We start from the raw sequence: 23,887 nt of genomic DNA on the forward strand, positions 1-23,887 counted from the left end.
TAAGACTAAACAGATGTCACGAGAGAAAATAAAATCACAGCAAAGAAAGCAGAACAACCAAATACTAACTAAAGGCGAAAAATAAAATCAACTACCCACTAAAAGCAGTTAAAGGAAACACTAAAGAGCACAGAATAAAACAACCAACATGTAAAGAATGGAGGAGGAGGAATAAGAAGGGAGAGAAGAAAAGAATCTCCAGACAGTGTATATAACAGCTCAATAAGTGAGCTAAGTTAGGCAATAAGATACTAAAGAGTCTAACCTTGAACCTTTCGTAACGACGAATCTAAAGCCTGCAATGGCAATAAGTACATATCTTTCAATAGTCATCCTAAATGTAAATGGACTGAATGCACCAATCAAAAGACAGAGAGTAACAGAATGGATAAAAGAGCAAGACCCATCTATATGCTGCTAGCAAGAAACGCACCTCAAACGCAAAGACATGCACAGACTAAAAGTCAAGGGATGGAAAAACATACTTCAGGCAAACAAGAGAGAGAAGAAAGCAGGGGTTGCAGTACTAATATCAGACAAAATAGACTTCAAAACAAAGAAAGTAACAAGAGATAAAGAAGGACACTGCATAATGATAAAGGGCTCAGTCCAACAAGAGGATATAACCATTCTAAATATATATGCACCCAACACAGGAGCACCAGCATATGTGAAACAAATACTAACAGAACTAAAGAGGGAAATAGACTGCAATGCATTCATTTTAGGAGACTTCAACACACCACACACCCCAAAGGATAGATCCACCAGGCAGAAAATAAGTAAGGACACACAGGCACTGAACAACACACTAGAACAGAAGGACCTAATAGACATCTACAGAACTCTACATCCAAAAGCAACAGGATATACATTCTTCTCAAGTGCACATGGAACATTCTCCAGAATAGACCACATACTAGCTCACAAAAAGAGCCTCAGTAAACTCCAAAATATTGAAATTCTACCAACCAACTTTTCAGACCACAAAGGTATAAAACTAGAAATAAATTCTACAAAGAAAACAAAAAGGCTCACAAACACATGGAGGCTTAAAAACATGCTCCTAAACAATCAATGGATAAAAGAACAATTAAAATAGAGATCAAGGAATATATGGAAACAAATGACAACAACAACACAAAGCCCCAACTTTTGTGGAACCCCGCAAAAGCAGACTTAAGAGGAAAGTATATAGCGAGCCAGGCACATTTGAAGAAGGAAGAACAATCCCAAATAAATAGTCTAACATCACAATTATTGAAACTGGAAAAAGAAGAACAAATGAGGCCTAAAGTCAGCAGAAGGAGGGACATAATAAAGGTCAGAGAAGAAAGAAACAAAATTGAGAAAAATAAAACAATAGCAAAAATCAATGAAACCAAGAGCTGGTTCTTTGAGAAAATGAACAAAATAGATAAGCCGCTAGCCAAACTTATTAAGAGAAAAAGAGAATCAACACACATCAACAGAATCAGAAATAATGATGGAAAAATCACAAAAGACTCCACAGAAATACAAAGAATTTTTAGAGACTACTATGAAAACCTATATGCTAACAAGCTGGAAAACCTAGAAGAAATGGACACCTTCCTAGAAAAATACAACCTCCCAAGACTGACCAAGGAAGAAACAGAAAAGTTAAACAAATCAGTTACAAGCAAAGAAACTGAAATGGTAATCAAACAACTACCCAAGAACAAAACTCCCGGGCCAGACGGATTTACCTCACAATTTTATCAGATGTATGGAGAAGACATAATACCTATTCTCCTTAAAGTTTTTCAAAAAATAGAAGAGGAGGGAATACTCCCAAACTCATTCTATGAAGCCAAGATCACCCTAATACCAAAACCAGGCAAAGACCCCACCAAAAAAGAAAATTACAGACCAACATCCCTGATGAATGTAGATGCAAAAATACTCAATAAAATATTAGCAAACCGAATTCAAAAATATATCAAAAGGATCATACACCATGACCAAGTGGGATTCATCCCAGGGATGCAAGGATGGTACAACATTCGAAAATCCATCAACATCATCCACCACATCAGCAAAAAGAAAGACAAAAAACACATGATCATCTCCATAGATGCTGAAAAAGCATTTGACACAATTCACCATCCATTCATAATAAAACTCTCAGCAAATTGGGTATAGAGGGCAAGTACCTCAACATAATAAAGGCATATATGATAAACCCACAGCCAACATTATATTGAACAGCGAGAAGCTGAAAGCTTTTCCTCTGAGATCGGGAATTAGACAGGGATGCCCACTCTCCCCACTGTTATTTAACATAGTACTGGGGGTCCTAGCCACGGCAATTAGACAAAACAAAGAAATACAAGGAATCCAGATTGGTAAAGAAGAAGTTAAACTGTCACTATTTGCAGATGACATGATATTGTACATAAAAAACCCTAAAGACTCTACTCCATAACTACTAGAACTGAATCGGAATACAGCAAAGTTGCAGGATACACAATTAACACACAGAAATCTGTGGCTTTCCTATACACTAACAATGAACCAATAGAAAGAGAAATCAGGAAAACAACTCCATTCACAATTGCATCAAAAAGAACAAAATACCTAGGAATGAACCTAACCAAAGAAGTGAAAGACCTGTACCCTGAAAACTATAAGACACTCTGAAGAGAAATTAAAGGGTACACTAACAAATGGAAACTCATCACATGCTCTTGGATAGGAAGATTTAATATCGTCAAAATGGCCATCCTGCCCAAAGCAATATACAGATTTGATTCAATCCCTATCAAATTACCAGCAACATTCTTCAACGAACTGGCACAAATAATTCAAAAATTCATATGGAAACACCAAAGACCCCGAATAGCCAAAGCAATCCTGAGAAGGAAGAATAAATTGGGGGTATCTCACTCCCCAAATTCAAGCTCTACTACAAAGCTGCAGTAATCAAGACAATTTGGTACTGGCACAAGAAGAGAGCCACAGACCAGTGGAACAGATTAGAGGCTCCAGACATTTACCCAAACATATACGGTCAATTGATATTTGATAAAGGAACCATGGACATACAATGGGGAAATGACAATCTATTCAACAGATGGTGCTGGCAAAACTGGACAGCTACATGTAGGAGAATGAAACTGGACCATTGTCTAACCCATATACAAAAGTAAATTCGAAATGGATCAAAGACCTGAATGTAAGTCATGAAACCATAAAACTCTTAGAAAAAAACAAAGGTAAAAATCTCTTAGACATAAACATGAGTGACCTCTTCTTGAACATATCTCCTCTTGTAAGGAAAACAAAAGCAAAAATAAACAAGTGGGACTTTATTAAGCTGAAAACCTTCTGTATAGCAAAAAACACCATCAATAGGACAAAAAGGTAACCTACAGTATGGGAGAATATATTTGTAAATGACAGATCCGATAAAGGCTTGACATTTAAAATATATAAAGAGCTCACCCACCTCAACAAACAAAAAACAAATAATCTAATTAAAAAATGGGCAGAGGAACTGAACAGACAATTCTCCCAAGAGGAAATTCAGATGACCAACAGACACATGAAAAGATGCTCCACATCACTAGTTATCAGAGAAATGCAAATTAAAACCACAATGAGATATCACCTCACACCAGTAAGGATGGCCACCATCCAAAAGACAAACAACAACAAATGTTGGCGAGGTTGTGGAGAAAGGGGAACCCTTCTACACTGCTGGTGGGAATGTAAATTAGTTCAACCATTGTGGAAAGCAGTATGGAGGTTCCTCAAAATACTCAAAATAGACTCATCATTTGACCCAGGAATTCCACTCCTAGGAATTTACACTAAGAATGCAGCACTCCAGTTTGAAAAAGACAGATGCACCCCTATGTTTATCACAGCACTATTTACAATAGCCAAGAATTGGAAGCAACCTTAGTGTCCATCAGTAGATGAATGGATAAAGAAGATGTGGTACATATACACAATGGAATATTACTCAGGCATAAGAAGAAAGCAAATCCTACCATTTGCAACAACATGGATGGAGCTAGAGGGTATTATGCTCAGTGAAATAAGCCACGTGGAGAAAGAGAAATACCAAATGATTTCACTCATCTGTGGAGTACAAGAATAAAGGAAAAACTGAAGGAACAAAATATCAGCAGAGTCACAGAACCCAAGAATGGACTAACAGGTATCAAAGGGAAAGGGATTGGGGAGGATCGGTGGGTAGGGAGGGATAAGGTGGGGGAAGAGGAAAGGGGGTATTATGATTAGCATGCATAATGTGGGGGGTGGGAGAAAGGGGAGGGCTGTGCAACACAGAGAAGACAAGTAGTGATTCTACATTTTGCTATGCTGATGGACAGTGATTGTAAGGGGGTTTATCGGGGGGACTTGCTGTAGGGGAGAGCCTAGTAAACATAATATTCTTCATGTAATTGTAGATTAAAGATAACAAAAAAAAAGAGAAAGAAAAGGGGGATTACTCCCTGATAGGATAAAAGTAACTGCAAATGAACAATTTATGCATGCTTTACATATCCTTAATTTTGATCTTTCAAAGGGTGTCAGAAGATTAGCTATGGAAGTACATTTTCTGATAATATTCCTTTCTCTTAAAAAAAAAAAGCTGTTCCTGTGTGGTGATCTCCAATAGGTTCTTCACAATGGTATAAAGGGCATATCAAAGTGTGGGCAAGGGGTTTGTTTGTGTTTATACAGAGGATCAAAGCCTAATTTGGCTACACAGAAAACGAATTAAGATACGATATGAAGAAGAACTTCCAACATCAACATCCTCTGGAAGAGTCATTCCGGACGATGAACAACAAAAAACTTCAACAAAGATCCTGGCGCTGCTGCAGTTGTAGCTGCATTCATCCCACCGGTTCCTGGACTTGCCATGGGAATGAAGAAGGAGATATCTAAGCTGGCCTGTGCATACAGTAAAACAACACATTCACTGCATGTATACTATCGGAACTCAACCAAGAATTAGGAGAAGTGCAAGTTGCAGCGCTCCAAAATCGTGCGACTATAGACTATCTACTGTTAAAAGAACACATGGGATGTGAACAGTTCCCAGAATGTGTTGTTTTAATTTGTCTGATTTTTCTCAAACTATTCAAATTCAGTTAGACAATACCCATTATATCATTGATAAGTTTTCACAAATGCCTAGGGTGCCTAACTGGTTTTCTTGGTTTCACTGGAGATGGCTGGTAATCGTAGGTCTGTTTTTGTTATGTAGCTGTATTTCTATTATGTTAATGTGTGTGAGCAATTTAATTAGTAGTTTAAAACCTATACATGTTTATGTTACTCTACAAGAAGATACGTCAAAGAAATAATCAATCTTCCCATGTTTTCTTCTGTCTGCTACTTCTATAGCTTTACTTCTTCCTTCCTAATTACAACCCTTTAGTATAATTAGTGCCTCATATCGAAAATTACTGAGTATCATAATTATTCCAAGTGGTAAAGATACCTCAAGACAAATGCTGGGCATAGAAGCCACAGGGCATAAATATGCAAAGAAGTAAAAAGCTAACCTTTTCAAACAATATGGCTTCTCTCTCACCTACCAACTTTACATTTCCCTGTATGGCCCCGGAAGATGACTGGTTAGCCAGAGACGGGTAAGATTCCTCAAGGGAGGTACAACCTAAGACAGGCACAGTCGCAGGGGGGCCATCAGGTGAGAATTTGGGGATCAACAGAGGTGAGGCTTAGAACCTCACCCCCGTTTTGAGAGAAATCTTCTGCATCCGTGGATGTTTTGTTGCCCTTGTGTAGCTTGGATTAGTACTTAGTCCATAGGCACACACCTGATCATCTGATCATCTACATTTGCCCTCTTACAGCACTAAACTATGTTTTCTACCTTTGTCTTGCATCTACCTACCACTTCAGCATTTAATTAAAATAATAATAATAATAATAATAATAATAATAATAATAATAATAATAATAATGGAGAAATGTGAGATTCACATATAAATCAAGTATAAAAATCAAACAAATAATCATATCTGACTTGTTTATAGTTCATGATGCGTGATCAAAACCAAAAGTTTCTGTGATGACTGTCCTTGCACTGTTCACCATGTAAGAACTTATTCACTATGTAAGACCTTGTTCACCATGGAAGAACTTGTATGTTGTGCTTCAGAAGATTGGAGACTGTTCAGATATAGGCTTGGGGTTGATTAATGACTGTGCATTGACTTCCCTATACAGAATTTTATTGTTGTTAACAACCATTTGATCAATAAATATGAGAGTTGCCCTCTAAAAAAAAAAAAAGATGGTAGCAGCAGTTAATGTCATAGCACTGACTCTAATGGAGCTCATGATTTTCTCAGTGGCAAATATTAAGATATTTGCTACAAACAGCAAAACAATGACTTCTTAAAAATAATTAACTGAAAAATTGTTCATCTCAAATGTGCTAAATCTAAAAACTCCCTTTCTCCAGTTAACTCTAGTTCCCTCTACTAAATTCCAAATCATCATCTCTCATACTATTAGCAAAGAGCTTTTCAAAGCAGTATTTTTAGAAATATAGTGTGAACCCATGGGACAACTGTACTTCTAAGCATATTATACAAAGCCTGTTTAAAACCTTGATGAGCAGAGTGTTTGGCTAAATTGTATAAAAGTGTCCCCCAAAGTCAAAGGATGTTCTGCTGGCCTTAAGATGCCTGATGATAAAGAACGTCTCTTTGATGCTCCTAGAGAAACCCACAAAATACAATACTTGCCCAGCTGACATGGCCATGGAAATGTGTGTATACATGTGTGTGCATAGCCCATATTACTATTACACTCCCTTAGAAACATTCTATGGGAAATGCTATAAAACTCAGCATAGCTTTCTATGGAGAACACAAAATAAGGTATTAAGATTCCACCATTATAAAATATGATGGCATAGCAGAAAGATAGCAATATTATTTGCAAATTATAAAAGCATGTCTAAACAAATTTATGAGTCATTCCCTGGTGAATATGATTCTATTGTTCTATCATTTTTAATAAACATCAATGATACAAATGTATCATGTATTGTATTTAATTTTTTAAAGCTCCCAGTGAAGCCAACATTTTTATTTAAATTTGAGAATTAAAGTAGAAAGAACAAACTTACAGTACTAGTTAGATGTCAACCTTCATTCAGTTGGAAAGGTGAATACAAAGGCATACTGATGGCTTTGGAAGAAATTATTTAAAATATATTCTTAAAAAAATAGAATTCATAGGGCTGAAGGGAAAAGAAAACAACCCCGTTTTATTCTCCCTAATAATGTTCAGAACAATTCTTTTTGGCTTTTCTGAGGATCAAAAAACAAATAAGTAAATGTGATACTGGATTCTGTAAGCTCTAACTCAAATGATACAAGGAAAGTAAAATCAAAATAACAGTTAAAAATCAGACATAAACTCTTTCATTTGAATTTAAAGGAGTTTCAGATAAAAAGAAGCATGTATCAATCCAATTACACAAAACTCATTAAAATTATTTAAAATGTTACTGTGTTAATCTTTCAGTTATTATGGTACCCTGTCTTTCTTTGATGATGATAAGGAAATACGTACACTGGCAAACACACAAATCCTAGCAATCACTTTTTAGGAAGGCATTGTTTTGTAAAGACAAGGGTATTTCATTAATTTGTTTTAAAATATTAGTATCTGCAGTGTTGTTTGTAGGAAATGAGGGTAATTGATAGGAAAGAGAGTGATATTTAAATTATGATACAATTTGTGTAGATAGTTTCATTTAATCTTCATAATAGGTCTGCCAAACGGTATAATTGATTCCTACTTAAAATATAAATATCCCAGTAAATACCTACACCATCAAGATTGACTTGGTATGGTTATTAATGGAAGTCTTTTACTGTCAAAATTTCCTGGTTTGGTTGAGAAGTTACATAGTAAGCATAGAAATTAGGAAACTGAGATGCAGAAAGTTTGCATAATTGACTAATGCCTTACTCATCCATCATGGATTCTGTATTGAGAACTAGCTATGCATGAATACAAGTCATTCTTGTTCCAATGCTCAGCACTACACCAGAGTGACCAAAATCGCAGGTGTTTTCAGGAGAGTAATTCAAAGATGAAGAGGTATAGCCGGATCAACAAGGAACATCAAACATCCTGGAATGCTACGTTAGAAAGTCAATCCTCTGGATTTTCCTGCTCCCAAAGACCTACTCTTAAAAGGCAAATGCTCTTAGGAGAAGTAACATTTCAACCAATGAATTCATACTAAAGTAATAATGAATTATTAGTGAGTGTGAAAAGGAGCAGATTAAGAGAAGTACTGAGTAAGTGGTAGAGGCTGTAGACGGGAGAGAAGGAAAATAGTGGAATGGAATCTGTCACCATGGACAGAAGCTCAGCAATTGGAAACTTTAGTTTGTTTCATCATTTAAGCCTTGATGTTATGGTTGAGAAGAAAAGCTTCCTAATAAAGTTTAAGAATGCTACCTGATCTGGAAGAGCCTGGCTGCTCGGAGTGGACAACACGGGAGGAGGAATGGGTCAGGGCTGGAGAGAGCAGAGAGCACCATCACGAGGCATTCCTGGCATAAAGTGGGACAACGTCCTCACGGAAGTACCGTGATGACCTTCCCAAGCCATGGTCTACTGGATACAGATATATTCGCAGTATGTCTGGGTTTGATGAGTTGTGACAGATCCTTTCACTATTTAGAAAGGTGAGAAAGAATAGAAAGCTGAGAAAGAGGAGGTATTGTGCAAATACGAAAGATAGCTGAGGGACAACAGAATCGAGGGTGTATTTAAAAGGAAAAAATCTTGCTTTCCAAGAGTAGCAGGAACAGACCTGTGAAGAGCAGAGTAAGGTGTGATTATTTGCTGAACCACTTAGGAGCCTGCAAGAAGTGTCCCAACATGCCTAAGCATGGACGTTTGAGCTAGGGATCATGCTGGATTATGCTGACTACACTCTCTTTGGTCCATGAGGAAGCAGAGAATGATAAAGGCTACGCTTGGACAAAGCCAAGGTAGGAAGGCATGGCAGAGATGATTAACTTCAGTGGTGTCTTTTAAGGGAAAGTGAAGAACTGTAGTTCTTTTTAAGATACCAGTGTGGACATTTAAGAAATCTGTTCCAACAGTCTTTCCAGATGTCTGTTACGCACATGTTCCTCCCAAAAGTGATTATCAATTATGTGGCCTACAAATTCAATCTGTTCTCCCTGCTGGAGGATATAAAGGATAAATAACGTGAAAACGATGCCACCACCACAGCTCTCTGCCCTTCGGATTAATACAGACGATGGGGTTCCTGAAATGGGAGGAATTATCCGGGAGGCAAATGGAAAAGAAAAAGTCTCTGAGGAGCAGCAAGCATTGAAGGATCGACTAAGGAAAAATACGAGGCAAGAGGGTGAAAAGAAAGAAAATGATCCAAGATCTGTATTACTCAAGAAACTTGGAGATTTCATGATTGGGTCACTCTGGTTAAATAAACATAAATTAAACTTGACTCAAACCTTCCACCTCTTTTTAGACTCCATCTCTGGGCTTATTCAAATACACTGATACTGCACCTTCTGGCATATTCGGGCATAAAGAGTGACCGGTCTGTGCGCATGGATCTGTGTTCCTGCATCACTGCTCCCTAGCTATGCCGCTTTAGAACCTAACGTGTAGACTCTCAACCACGGTCTTTTTAGGCTTTATACTTATTTTGATCTGTAAAATGGGAACAATAATAACTTCTTAAAAATCAGGAGTTCTTTAGTAACTAGGAAGGGAAATTTATTCAAATTAGCTCAGGAAGAAGAGGTGATGATTAAAACCAGAAAGATAAATATCACAGAAGCAAACGGAAGGGTAGCCAGAGGTCATGGCACCTGAAAGCAGGGACCAAAGGAGAAAAGAAATGAGACCAGTGACTATCCATCCTTCGTATGGATGCACATGATCTTGGGCTACATTCTTCACCAGTACCTGCTTCCCTCTTATTTACACATGGTCCATCATGCTTTCTCCACCAGCCCTCTTGGTTCTCAAGCGTCACATAAATGCAATAGAGATACTGATGACATCAGTTGAGATAATCGGTTCACCTGTGACTGGTGGAGGGAGAAAAGGACCACGTGGTAGAGTGGCTGTCACTCTGGGGCAGTAGGAAAAGGAGGATTTCTACAAAAGGCATGAGAAGTAGAAAGCTCAAAGTTGGACTGAAGAAATGACTGTCATCTCTAATCTAACAACCTACCTAATAAGGTTGTTGTGAAGATCATGTGACATTTAGAACACACATGAAAGCATTTTATAATCTGAGAAACACAGCATAAATGTAAGGTAGTGGATACTTTATGCAAAACTCTCAAAGGTTTAGTATCTGTGCTACCCTTTGGAAAGAGTAACCCATCTTAACTGGTATTGACTCATAATGATACAAGGCTAGGAAATGTTCAATGAATTAAGAATGAAGTGATAAATGGAGAATATACATCCCAGGAGGTAGGTATTGTTCTAAAACAAATAAACAAAAAAGAAAACTTAAAGGAGAAGGCTCAGAAAGACCTGAGAGAATTCCAAGTGGATTTTCCATTCAAATAAGCATTTACCCCCAGGTTTGCTATGTACTGGTCCCTGACATCAAGGTTATAGCAGATGGATTTGTAGTGCAGGGACCCAAAAACTAAAGTCCATTTTATAAATGTGTGTCAAATTCTCATCTGAATGTGTATTTTCACTTATTCTCTGTTTATTCTCTGTTTTTTTAATGTGTTCATAAACTATATACATATATGTATTTGAGGAATATCATTTAAATAAGTGATAAAAGTTGAAGGAATGCTTATTGACATAATGCTCAAATGAATTTGCTCTTTTCTATATTTCTATAATTAGTAAGTTACATTCTTTTATCCTTCTCTGTTAGAATTGATCATGCTTTTGGATGCTTATATGGTATATGTATAAGATAATTATTGCCAATAGTGAAGTAAGAAAATATATCTCCAGCATCCCTGTCGCCCTTTACACATATCTTATTTTTTCTCTCCTTTGAAATCTCTGCTGCCTTTATCCATCTTTAAGATATGTAATATCACACTGCACTAAAACAAACAAAAACTATTCTCAGTCAAGGTGGGTTTTTAGCCCTTTACACCTTAGCATGAATTTCAACCATTATACCTCCTTTCCCAAAGACATTTGCAAACGTACTGTATAATAGAATAAAAAACACTTTTATTAAAATTACCATATGTGGATTTATTTTTATTTTTTATTATAGTGGAACTAAACCTCCTCTCTGATATTTGCTACACTGAGGTCATCAACTAGGGGTAAAGAGGAGATACAGCCGGCTGTGTGACAGTCCCAAACAGTTAGGTAGGTATTATAGGACGCAGTGGGGAATGGGGTCATATGCAGCTAGGCACAGTGCAAGCAAATGGTTCCTTGGGAGCCAAGAGGTAACTGAAGCTCCCTGCATGACAAATGTTGATAAAATGGGCCATAGGCAAGTGCAAACTTGTAACTACAGCACAGACTATGTTTTCTCCTGGTGAACCACCATGCCATGATGTCAGCCCATGCATGACAGTGCATTGTATGAAGAGTCAAACAGATAAACTTCTGGTCAAACAACTAAGAAACCATAAACTTTGTTTCATATGATCATTTGCTTTTGAAAAACTGTTTTTAAAAAAATGTGCTGTATCTCTATCTACATATATATAGTGATATATATATTTTATATATATACACATATATAATAATATATACAAACTATAGAGCAACCTATTATAAAGAAAGCATAGATATTCCTTAAATCTCACACTCTAGGTTAAAAAGAGGTTAACATTTTAGAAATTTGATTTCAGATACCTCACTCTATGCATGCGAGCAGATAGATAAGTAGCTCTAAATAATTCAAAGTGGCCTCTTGTATTATTATAAAAGAAATATTTTAATTTAACTTTACTTGAATTCAATGAGAATTTTTTTTAAAAATCACTGAATGTTTCTTCATAAAAGATATTAATTCCTAAAAAATCAGACAAAATAAATTTGCAGCTACAGTTATAGCATCCAGAGGCCTCCTGCTCTGAAAAGTTAGGAGGGAAAACACACACATTTGTCTAATACCCATAATGGCATTTCTACATTCTCGTAGCTATAAAATTAATACTTGGTTCTATAACTATAGTTGACTAAGTTATTTAGTCATGGTCTTATATTTAAAAGGATTGTTGCTCAGCAACAGTCACTCGACCATGATTTCTTTATTCTTTTTTTTAATCCACGCATCTCATTGTTGGTAAGATTGTACCATTTTTATTCCCAAAGCTGTTTTACACTTGATACAACCCAGCTTGCCCAAACTCACTGGGTATAAAATCCATCGGTCGTATTGTCCCATATAGCTTCCCAAAGAAATATTTTGTGACGGCTGCCTCTCAAAATTGCTGTAGATCTCTCAATATCATGACACTTCTTTGTAGGGCATATCACATCCTCTTGAGATCCAGGATTATATGCTTTATTTCCTTTCTCTTTTATATTTTGCCTCAGTTACTAGTACTGGGCTGACCTCAATTATAATCATTATCCAAGTATGGCCAGTTCCTTCTTTCATGTTTTTCTATCCATATTATTTTTTCTGTTTGTTTTTGGTGACTACTGAAGAGGAATGAATTAAAATTTTCATTGCTTTGACAATGTTTAAGTGAAATTTTTGAAAACTTAGAGTAACTCACCAACTCTCTAATGCTCAAAAAGCCTGATGAACATCATATTTAAAAAAGGAGCAGCTACGTAGATACAGACAACAGATTGGTACTTGCTAGAATAAAAGGATGGGGGGATGGGTGAAGCAGGTCAAAAAGTACAAATCTTGTTATAAAATAAATAAATCATGGGGATATAATGTTCAGCATGGTGACGACAGTTAGTAACACTGTGCTACCTTTTTGAAAGTTGCTAAGAGAGCAGATCTTAAAAGTCTTCATCATAAGAAAAATTTGTAACTCTGTATGGTGATGATAACTAGACTTACTGTGGCATCACTTTTCAATATATACATATATGAAACCATTATATTGTACACCTGAAGCCATGAAATGTTATGTGCCAATTATACTCTGATTTATAAAAAACCTCACTGCAAAAAGCAGCTAATTAATACTACCTTAAAAATCAAAACTATATATTTTAAACTTTATATTCCTCTGACTTTGTCTCTGTACTTCTTACCAAATCTTTTTAATGATTAATGTCTCTTCATACTTGTATGAGTCTCTGTATAAATAATTCTATAGATGCATATTTTTTCTATATTTTTCTTAGCTATTTTATTATCCTTTTCAGTCTTTCCAAAAAGCAGCTAATTAATACTACCTTAAAAATCAAAACTATATATTTTAAACTTTATATTCCTCTGACTTTGTCTCTGTACTTCTTAGATTAATGACTCTTCATACTTGTATGAGTCTCTGTATAAATAATTCTATAGATGCATATTTTTTCTATATTTTTCTTAGCTATTTTATTATCCTTTTCAGTCTTTCTGAATCTCTCTGATATTTCTCTCTTCTCTGATGTCATTTTTACTTCCCTCCCCTCTTTCTTTTTTCTTCCCCTTTTGAGTTTTCTCCTGCTCTCTTTTTTTTCCCTTCCATGTTTATTTACTTCACCCTCCCTGCCCCCACCCCATGAATTCTCTGTGAATAAAATTTAGTATCTCCTGTTTCACTGAATAACAGTTATGGTCCTTATTAGTTGATTCATATTTATTCATGAAAATATTTTTTCCTTTTTAGGTTGCTATTCATTGGTATTTGTGACACTGTTCCTTTGAAGCAAGAGTCTTAAGTCTGTCCTTAATCATCTTCCTTTACTCTTTATGAACCACTATCTACTTTGAAATAATCACTTATGAATTAATACCATGATTTTAAAGTCCAAAACTTTTAGTTGCAAATGTGTAACTATTTTTTTTACATGCAAAGCTAAATTCTGGGTGCTGGGGGGAGATATTGCTAAAGGTCATACTTTTTCATTCTTCATTTTCCCTAGAAACTAAGTTGGTACATTAATTAAAAAAAGCAGTTAATAAAGAGTATTCTACTTCATGCATTGTACCCATATTTGAATCTACTCATTTCAACTTTTTCTAAATGATTTTCTGATTAATAAGAATTTTAATTCAGAACTTTTGTCTTTTTAAATTAGTTATTACATGTAACTCCAGAATTCACCCTATTTAATTTACCATCACTTACTTCAAGCTCAAATTTTCTTATATCACTCATCAATAGTAGCTACAGAAGAGGTTTGCAGTATCCATTCATCTGTTAGTAGATATGAGAAGAATGATTTTTGTGCCAGCTAATAGATGCTGTGTAGTAAAATACATTCTAGAAATGCAGTTGCAGATATAACCTGCTCTTATTTAAAACATTTGTAGACAAAGGAGATAAGACGCGCCTTACCGCCTCTCTTATTGATCTTGGCGTAGCCGGGAGAGTAGCTCGCAGACATAGAAGACGAGCTGCTGAAAGCTACGTGGGGGAGTCCAGACACAAGTGGTTCATCACATTTTTCTGAAAAGAGACAAAGATTCAATAGAGATCATTAGAGAATGACTGGAATGCTTTTGTTAAGATAATTATTGAATACAGTACAAATTAAGAAATCTATGATACAACATTTAGCAAATGATTGGAGTGGAAGCAACTGGACTATAATAGTTTAAACAACCTTCTGATTTTTAGGAATTATGCCTGTGACAAAGTGCTTTATGCAGAAGGGTCTCAACTCAGACCTGCTATCTAAGGATCATAAGGAAGCTGGAGTAATTTATTTAACAAGCTTTGGAATTTGGCATCTTCTGGAAATCCTCAGTATGTATTCATTATGGGACTAGAGGATTAGAAACACTGAGATTGGAGGAGAGGAATCCTACCAAGGCTAAAGGACCAGGACGTAGGCGTCGGTAAGGGCACACACGGAATGGTCGCCAATCTGAGAAGTGCTGCCGCATAAGAACCGGGGAGTTCCCGTCACGCTGGACCGAACAACTGCGCTGGACCCGGTGGCCGCTCAGCTCTAGGCTTCGCTTGGCTTCTATAGGACCCGTAACCTCCCCCTTCCTCCCTCACCGCTGCTCACTCTCTGATCCTTTGTAGAATCTTTCTCTGTTTCCTAATGTCTAAATATTAACGTGCCCAGGACTCAACCCTTGGGTCTCCTCTCAGCCTCCCCTCGCTCCCTGGGAGACCGCACCAAGGGCCACGTCCGCCCATCCTGGAACATCCCAGGTCCTGCCACCTCGCATCCCCTGGTCCACACGGCCAGCAGCCATCATGCTGAGAAGGGCTGTGTGGTCCCTTGCTTCCTCCCTCGCTCTGGTGTATTCTGCACACAGCAGCCGAAGGGACACATTTAAAAACAGAAGTGGGCGAGGTGGTTCCTACACTCAAACTACCCGCCGGCTCTGCTCTCAGTCACTTGGAATTCGGCTGGAAGCCTTCCAGTGGCCCACAGTGGCCGCTGTCCCAGTCACCTCTCCTTCCAGCATCCTCGTCCATTACTGCTGAGCCACCGGGCCCTCTTCCTCTGACTGCAACAACAGGCCTGCCCCTGCCCTGGGCCTTCGCAATTACTCTCCCAGCTACACAAGGCAGTTTCCTCCTTCTCCCAGGTCTCTGCCCAATGTCACCTTTGACCTCTGCAGACAGGTGTTTCCAGTCCACCAGCTAAAGAAGCTGGATGCTGCCATCTCTTCGTACCCATTTCCTGCCTTATTTTCCTTCACAGCACTTAGAGCCACCTGACATATTATGTTCTTAATTAACTGTTGAGTTTCCTTTCTCTCCCACCAGACTGGACGCTCTATGGGCATAAAGTTTTATACCGTTTGCTTAATGTTTACTCCCCAGTGATCTTACTCTCTAGCTCCAGAAACAGCACCTGGCACTTGGCACACACCTTAAAAACATTTATAGAGTGAATGAATGAATGAGAAAAAGAGCTAACTAAATGTGAAAAACACCAGTGTCCTACAGCATGCTTCTGAGGTACAATGTGGCACAACACCTAATTTTAGATGGTTTTATTCCCAGAGTTTACACTAGTCCAGCACTCTGTTTAGTAAGACAAAGCATTATACCATACATTCTAAAATGATTTCTATATCTGATATTTATAAACAGAAAGCTTTAGCAATAGAATAAACAAATTTTCTTAAAAAGTCACTCAAGTGGAGTTAAATCCCCAGTGATAGTTATTATTCATTATCTCACCACTCAAGTGTATACAAATCTGAAGCTAAAATGAACACATCCATCCTCATAAAATATTGTTATACTTCTTATTCTTCTTACTTATACTGCTAATGCCTCTGGGAAATACAGCCTGTGTGCATGAACACATTCCCTAGAAAGTTAAGTGTAAAAGAATGAAAAGATAAAAATAAAATTTATTTTTAAAATTATCAGTTCACACAGTGAAAATCTACAGTGAAAAATTTCATATTGTTAAAAAGTTTACTATTCAGTTTAGCTGTCAGCACAAACATAAAACCTTGACTTCCTATCTTCTGGCTTTTGAGTCTAACTTTAAAAATTTTTAAAAAGAAGTTCTGCATTTAACTGGTGTAATGGTTACTTCAGAATTTCCATTATATGAAGGATGTGCTAATGCTCATTCATTCTAATACATACCAACCAGCTTTGCCATGACAGGCACAGAAAATGTAGCTGTAAAGTAAATTGACAATGTTCCTGTTCTCATGGAATTTATGTTTTAGTGGAAAATAGAACTAAAACTAAAACAAAGAGGTAAAAACAAAAAGGTTAATTTATAGTATGAGATAGAGAAATACTACAGAGACACATTAAACATGAAAGAGAGGCAGGGAGTTTTGCAGGATTGGGTGGAGGTTGAGAGAGCTGCTGTTTTTTGCAGCCTTAGGTGACACCAGGTAGTAATCTCAAGGAAATGAGGAGGTGAGCTCTGTCAGACATCAACAGAGTCATGCTAAGAGAACCTTTTCTAATCTAAACTTGTGCAATAGGGCTAGCTTATACCTGATAAAGAATGATGCATTTTCCAAAAGTGAGCATTCAATGTGTATGTATTTTCACTTTGAAAGTAATTTAAGTTGATGAATAACTGGTCAAATGATCCATTAGTTAAAATTTAGAACTTAAATATAATAGTTATAAAACCTAAAAATAGTTTAACCTTATTGCATTTTTAAAAATTTGACTTCCATGACACATCGATCATCTTCATACCAAATTTTCAATTTTTCACCAATAAAATTGATATAAATAATAAACAAAATCAAAATAAACATGGGATTAGGAAAGACAAGAGCATATAAGAGACTTTTTTTTTTAAGTTGGCCATAAAATTATTATCAGGATTTAAGTATTGGCAATATGACATTCTTCTAAATGAGATATAATCTATAACCACATAATTAAGAAAAATGCTACATACTGTATGCTCTCCTGGAAGACTGTAATCACAAATACATGAGATCTTACTCTATGCCTTGTATTGTTCTAACCACTTTGAGCAATAAAAATCTATGTCTATATCTATATTTCTGTATCTATCTATATCATCTACCCTCCCACTCCCACATAAATGGCAATAATATATGGATCCACCTAAAGTAATTAAGCATGAAACAAAAGAATAATACTAGTTTGTAATTCAATGCTAAACAGAATACAATCAAATAGAATAACAAATAAAATGTTTAGGTGGATTGCTTGTCATCCCTGGCACCATCATAAATGGAAGACTTTGAGAAGGTCAGATGACTCACATAAAATGGGAGGAAATTAGCTAAATTTCTCTCAAGCTCTAAAAATCCCAAAGGTTTTCAAGTACAGGAGTCAGAAACTATGTCTGTTAGGCCATATCTGGCTCACTGCTTACTTTTACAAATAAAGATTTATTGGCGCACAGCCATGCCTATTCATTTACGCATTGTCTATGGTTGCTTTCATACCACAGCAGAATGTCACAAAAAGAGACCATATGTCTTCTAAAGCTAAAATACCTATTATAGACCTTTTACAGGAAAATTTTCCAACCTCTGCTCCAGTATTATAAATATTCCAGGCATCCACAATAAAAAAATGATTAATGATTACTTCTGGTATCAGGTAACATACAAATACTGAATACAATCTGAAAAATTGAGGGCACACAGTTGGAAAGAGGGATAAGAACGTTCTAGCAATACAGAACAGCTTAATCATAATCTTGGAGGCCACAGTGGGTGTGCCCCTTTCCAGAAATGGTTATAGAAGCACTCCATTCAGGCTTATATTGCCATAATGACTACTATAATGTTCTATACATTTTTATTTCCAACTGTAATAATGGTTATGACACATTATATGTTCCAAAGAGTCAGCTTGCTTGTTGTGTTTGAACATGTGACTCAATGTTCTGTAGACATTAAATATTAGGAAATCGGGCAAATCCCTGGAGAAAGTTAGGATTTTTATAGAGTGGTAGAGAGACAGAGAGGGAGAAAGAGAGAACACTAACATTTGAAATAATTTACTGTTATATTTTCCCATACTGGGATGTCTTCCAAAACTACTGCCACACAGCTATGGCAAATATTTGGTCTCCAATGTCCTTCCCTTCCAGGGAATCTTGGATGAAATCTACAGGAGCAGATGGGCTCTGAGTCTTATTTTCACACGATTTCAGTCACTCAGGAAGGCAGACTAGCTTTAAGAATTCTGTACTAATTCAAACTGGAACAGAGGCATCATTGGCAAACAGAGATGAAAGGGCCATCGCCCTTCACCTGAGAGTGTGGCTGAGCCGGGTCTCCACCGGCCAGGGATCTGGGCAGGGGTCTGCAAGGTGACAGAGCTTCAGAACTCATGCAATGACATTAGAGAGGGCATTCATATATCTCTCTGATTAAAAATAATGTTGGAATTTTTTCACAACACAGTGTCTTTTAAAACAATAGCACTTAAAATATGTTTTATATCACATGTTTTGGAAACATAAGCCTAATAGAGAGGAAACAGTTCATAAACCACAGAGGACTCCAGAAACAAGCAATGCTATCAGGACAGAAACTCTAGCAACATCCTCGTTTATTTGGGGGAAAAAGGCCATTGTGAAAGGCACGTTCTCAGAGGAAGACATCTTAATGGTCTGCTTACATCCTATACGTTCAGTTCCTGATTTGTGAAGCTGGAGCTCCATTTCCTCCACCTGCACTTTTACTCTGCCTCGGGTTTCATGACCACTGCTCTCATGGTCAGGATAAATTTAAGAGGCCAGACCTCCCTCTAACCTCTTCGGTTTCCAATCAATAGGCTCCAGCCTTGTGCCTTTTGGCCCAAACTGTCTTGAATTACAGGCTGAATAGTTGAGCTAATTCCCTGCTCCGACTCTTCCCTTCAGCGGCCTCTCAGTGCCTCCCAGGGATGTTCTGTCTCCCTGACGCTCACTTTAGGGTTTGGAGTCCCATCTCTGTGCTTCAGGACCACATCCTGCCTCATGCTCCTGAAATTTCTTACTCTCTGTCTGCTCAGCTGCATGCCTGAGTGTGGCCTGCTGTTACGGTATTCACCACCCTGAGCACGCGCCTACCTGTGTGCCCCCACCTACTGTTTACTGTGTCCAGTGATACCATTTGCCTGCCTTCCTAGGCAGATCATGCTCTTGGCTGCACTGCCTCAAAGACAGTGGGGAGATCCCGTGGACAAATGAAGTGTTATTTCTTCTCTAGCCTAATGGATAGTTTCAAGATTTGACTGAAAAAGAAACTGCAGTCATGACCCAGGTGCTTCCTGGGTATTCACTGAGATTAATACAACCCTTAGGCTATATACGTATATTTAAATTATTAATATTATTTTAAATATTTAAATTATTTAAAATATGAACTCTAAGTAGATCACTGCCCACATTCTGAACAAGAGAAGACCTGTATGGGATGTAGCACATCTATGCCAGAGACCATATTCCCAAGATTATGATTCCTTTTATTTTTCTTTTCAATAAAGAATATAGAAGAAAGGAAAGAAAGAAATGAAATGAAGGCATGAAGTAAAGGAAAGTCACCTAACACTAACACTAACTTCACGGTCTGTTTCTTTATAGCTGTGGCAGACCCAGTATTTTTACTCCCTAGGAAGTTGGACAGCTGGTTACAGAAGTATTTTGTTCGGATGCACATGGAAACACTGTGTTTTATCTTTTCTCAGCACACGCCACTGGAATAGGCACTATATTTTTCACCAGAGAACTTTGCTAACTTTAACATTCTATTGAAAAACGAAAATGGACTTAGAGTCGTCTGTGGGAATCCCATATCCCAATCCCTTCTCTTTGTGGAATGAAATCCTATCTAGAAGCCAGATTTTGTTTAAATTTAATAATGTATATGATATGATAGTTAACTGTGGCATTACTCCTTCAATGGAAACTGTAGGATATAGAAATACATTCTCTTCCAGTATTAAAAAAATTTCTTTACATAGGCAAGGTCTATTGTTTTTTAATTTAACTTTTCCTAGTAAATATTTCTTGGGATACTTGTGACTCTCAGAGGTAGTATTACATTGAGGTTCCCCCAAAATTTGCACAGTGGAAGACAGACCATACTCCTCACAAAGATCTAGATTTTTATCCTAGAAATATCTGAATTTAGATGGCTTGATTTACTTCCAGCTTACACCCAGTCTCCTTAGCTTTTCCATTATTTCAAAAGTCCTTTCCCTGGTCTGAATCAGTTGTTCTGCAATTTTTAAATCAGAGCAATAGATAATAAGTGGTTAAAGAGATCAGTCTTACAGGCAAATACTAGAAAAATATTTGCCCCTTTTGGGCACCAACACCATTGGCTCTATCGCATCCGTTATACACATATTCACTTTCATCACGCGTCCTTCCACTTTTTATGGTTCATACATTTCTGTGCATATCATTTACTCCAGCTTCCCTGGCCTACTCTGTCACTGGAAATAAGATCCATTTTTTCTCCTGATCCTGTAAAATTTCACATAATACAGGGAAAAAAGAACTCTCATAATCCAGACAAGTAATCACTGTTACTAGTCTTCACAGATACACACACACACACACATGCATTCAATGTAACATATATGTATAAATAAACATTAACATACTTTTTTCCAGAATAATCTATCATGGAAATTCCCATATAGATATGGGAACTTAACGAGGGACAGTGGCCATAAAGGGAAATACAATTAGTTTGCTATCAAGTGCTAATTTGGGGAAAAGTCAAGGATAATGAACCTGGAATTAAAGCAACTGACAGGACATATCTGACCTAATATGGAGGGAAAATCATTAAGTGGAAAAAACCATCTCTCCCCCTTTATCTTTTCACTGATTCTTTCCAGTGAAGTGCACCACCATATGTGTCAGAGTCCCTGTAGGTTAAATGAGGCCACTTCCTTCTCAAACCTTGAGATCTGGGCCCACCATCAATGGTGTAAATAGTAGAGACCATTAAACCAAAATGAGTCATAAATCAATAGTAACACCCATCACTTACAGAGTTTTTATTAAATATAATAAGGCATTGTATTAAATATTTTAGAGAATTATCTCATGAGTTGTTCTATATTGCAATGGGTTTACTCCTGGGCTACACACATCTTCTAGTAATATTGAAACTCTTGAGGTGTTACCTTATATGACAAATATTGCAGCAACTTCCGTATCTGTCTGTGTCAGACCAATACCTTTTAATTACAAGGGAGAGTTTCCTGTATTTTTAAATAGGTGTTCTTAGAAAAACTATACAGAACCGTCCACTCAACTGATATGTTTACATCAAGTAAATATACATCTAGCAAAGCATATCAAATTTATTACATTTATTCTGGTGACAAATCTTTACTGAGTACTAATTTCCTTCTTCAACCTTTATCTCCTTAAAATCCATTTTCTTCATAGTTTCCAGGTGGATCTTTTAAAAATGGGAATCAGACGAAGCCATGGCTTCACAATGTCCTGATGGCTTCCCCTGGCATTTAGCATGAAATGTCTGTGAAACCTGGCAATGAGATATCTCTGGGGTTGTTTTATTCCATTCTTCTCCTCTGGATCTCCAGGCTCTAGTTTTATTCCCCTTTCTCTTTTCCAGACATGCCAAGCACGCTTTTGCTCAGGAATCTTTCCATCCTCTCCACCTCGCAGCTAGAGCCATCTTCACCAGGTCTGAGGAGGGCTGGTTTCCTGCCATTCTGCCCTCTGTTCAAACACCACCTCCTCTTTCCTTGGCCATTTTATCTAAATTAACCAACTCGACTACTCAACTTCTACCTTCATGCTCTCTGGATATTACTTGCTATTTGATCACACTATTTCATTTTGCTCACAGTATCAAGCACTATATAACTTATTTATTTTTCAAAAACTTGTTTATTGCTTTTCTTGTTGGCTGGATTATAAAAATACCATAAGAGGACATGTGCCTGTCTTGCTGAGCCTCTATTTCTGGGGCCTCAGAACATGACAGGCAGCAAAAATCCCATGAAGAGTTGTTGAATCAGTGTTTATGGACAATGATATGTGGTGCACCTATCGAAAAGTGCGTAAGGCAAAATTGTTCCTAATTGGGCTACTGAGATGTATTCCACTTTATCTAGGTACTAGACGTTTTTGCACTTTTCCATTTTGCAAATTGCTTGTGTGGAAAGAGTTTACTTCGTCTCATGATGTATATACTAGACCTTCCTCACTGTATCCTACATAAGAAAGATCATCTCTCTGATCTTTACCAACTTAAAATGACTTGTAATTTGGAACCCTTGAATTATATATAAAGGACTTGTCTACATTATCAGTAAATGACTCTAGAACTTTTAAGTATCTTGGCTCCAGCAAATGAAGTCTGTGAGAGTTGAAGCTATTGACTTTTCTGGGTTAGCTCTTCTGTATCTTTCGTTTGTTTGTTTTCAAAAGAACCTAAGACTTGGGTATTTCTAGTATAGCATTTTCATCCTTTATCACTGAAAAACTGTTGTGATAAATAGTTTCTATTTTGATCTCCCTATTACATGCTGACTTCTTCTGCAAGGAAGAGGCCTTCTTTACATTCTCCATATGTGAAATATAGAGCACATAGTAGGCATTCTTCATATATTTTGAAAGATGTTGAACACAATATAGTAGCATATTACAATGAGTAAGTTCAATGTTATTGCCTTTTAAAGAACCAGGTCAAATTTATTCCATTTTCCTTTTTATTGGTTCAATAGCTATGGTCAGGGAAAAATTTCAAATAGAAAAATCAGTCATTTTTGCAAGAATCATGGTTGTAAATCAAATTGGAAATTGTCTGATCTACATGTACCAAGGGCAAATTACTTCAAGACTCGTAGTTCAAATTTTGCTGGACATTTAACAGCTGCAGCACATTCCTGACAGATGGTATAACAGATGAATCATTTTCAAGTTATCTATTGAACTCTTACATACTAGAAAAAAATAGATGTGAACCTTTTTATAAAAAAAAAGTTACGTTTTTGCCTCCTCTAAGCTGATCTGCTAATTCCACAGAAATAAATCCTATAACACAAAATAATAAAGATCGATTTTTACCCTTTGTATACCCTAGAAAAGTTTCTGTAAGTTTAATTCATATTATTGCATGCAAAAAAGTAAATGGTATTCTAAACCAGAGTCAGTGTTTGTCCTGGAACCAGACAGAGATTTTAATCCCTTAAAGAATGATGACCATCATCTTTCTTTTTCTGACTCAAATTCTATAGTTTCACAAGGAGGCAGAGCCACATAACATGCTTAATAAACTGATCATTTGAAGAGTGTCAAGGTCAATTTCAATATGACTAAGTGA

The 23,887-nt window shown here is 36.9% G+C and overlaps 1 protein-coding gene across 1 annotated transcript in view; it reads right to left on the bottom strand.

The window, feature by feature from the left end:
• CNTNAP2 (contactin associated protein 2) overlaps nucleotides 1–23,887 on the bottom strand; it is a 1,951,112-nt gene that overhangs the window by 1,373,384 nt on the left and 553,841 nt on the right. Inside the window, exon 2 of the mRNA XM_073239854.1 lies at nucleotides 14,487–14,597. Coding sequence (XP_073095955.1) covers nucleotides 14,487–14,597 — 111 coding nt within the window. The remainder of the gene's footprint in view (nucleotides 1–14,486; nucleotides 14,598–23,887) is intronic.

The sequence above is a fragment of the Manis javanica genome, chromosome 6, assembly GCF_040802235.1.
Source record: "Manis javanica isolate MJ-LG chromosome 6, MJ_LKY, whole genome shotgun sequence".
In the NCBI taxonomy this organism is placed as follows: domain Eukaryota; kingdom Metazoa; phylum Chordata; class Mammalia; order Pholidota; family Manidae; genus Manis; species Manis javanica.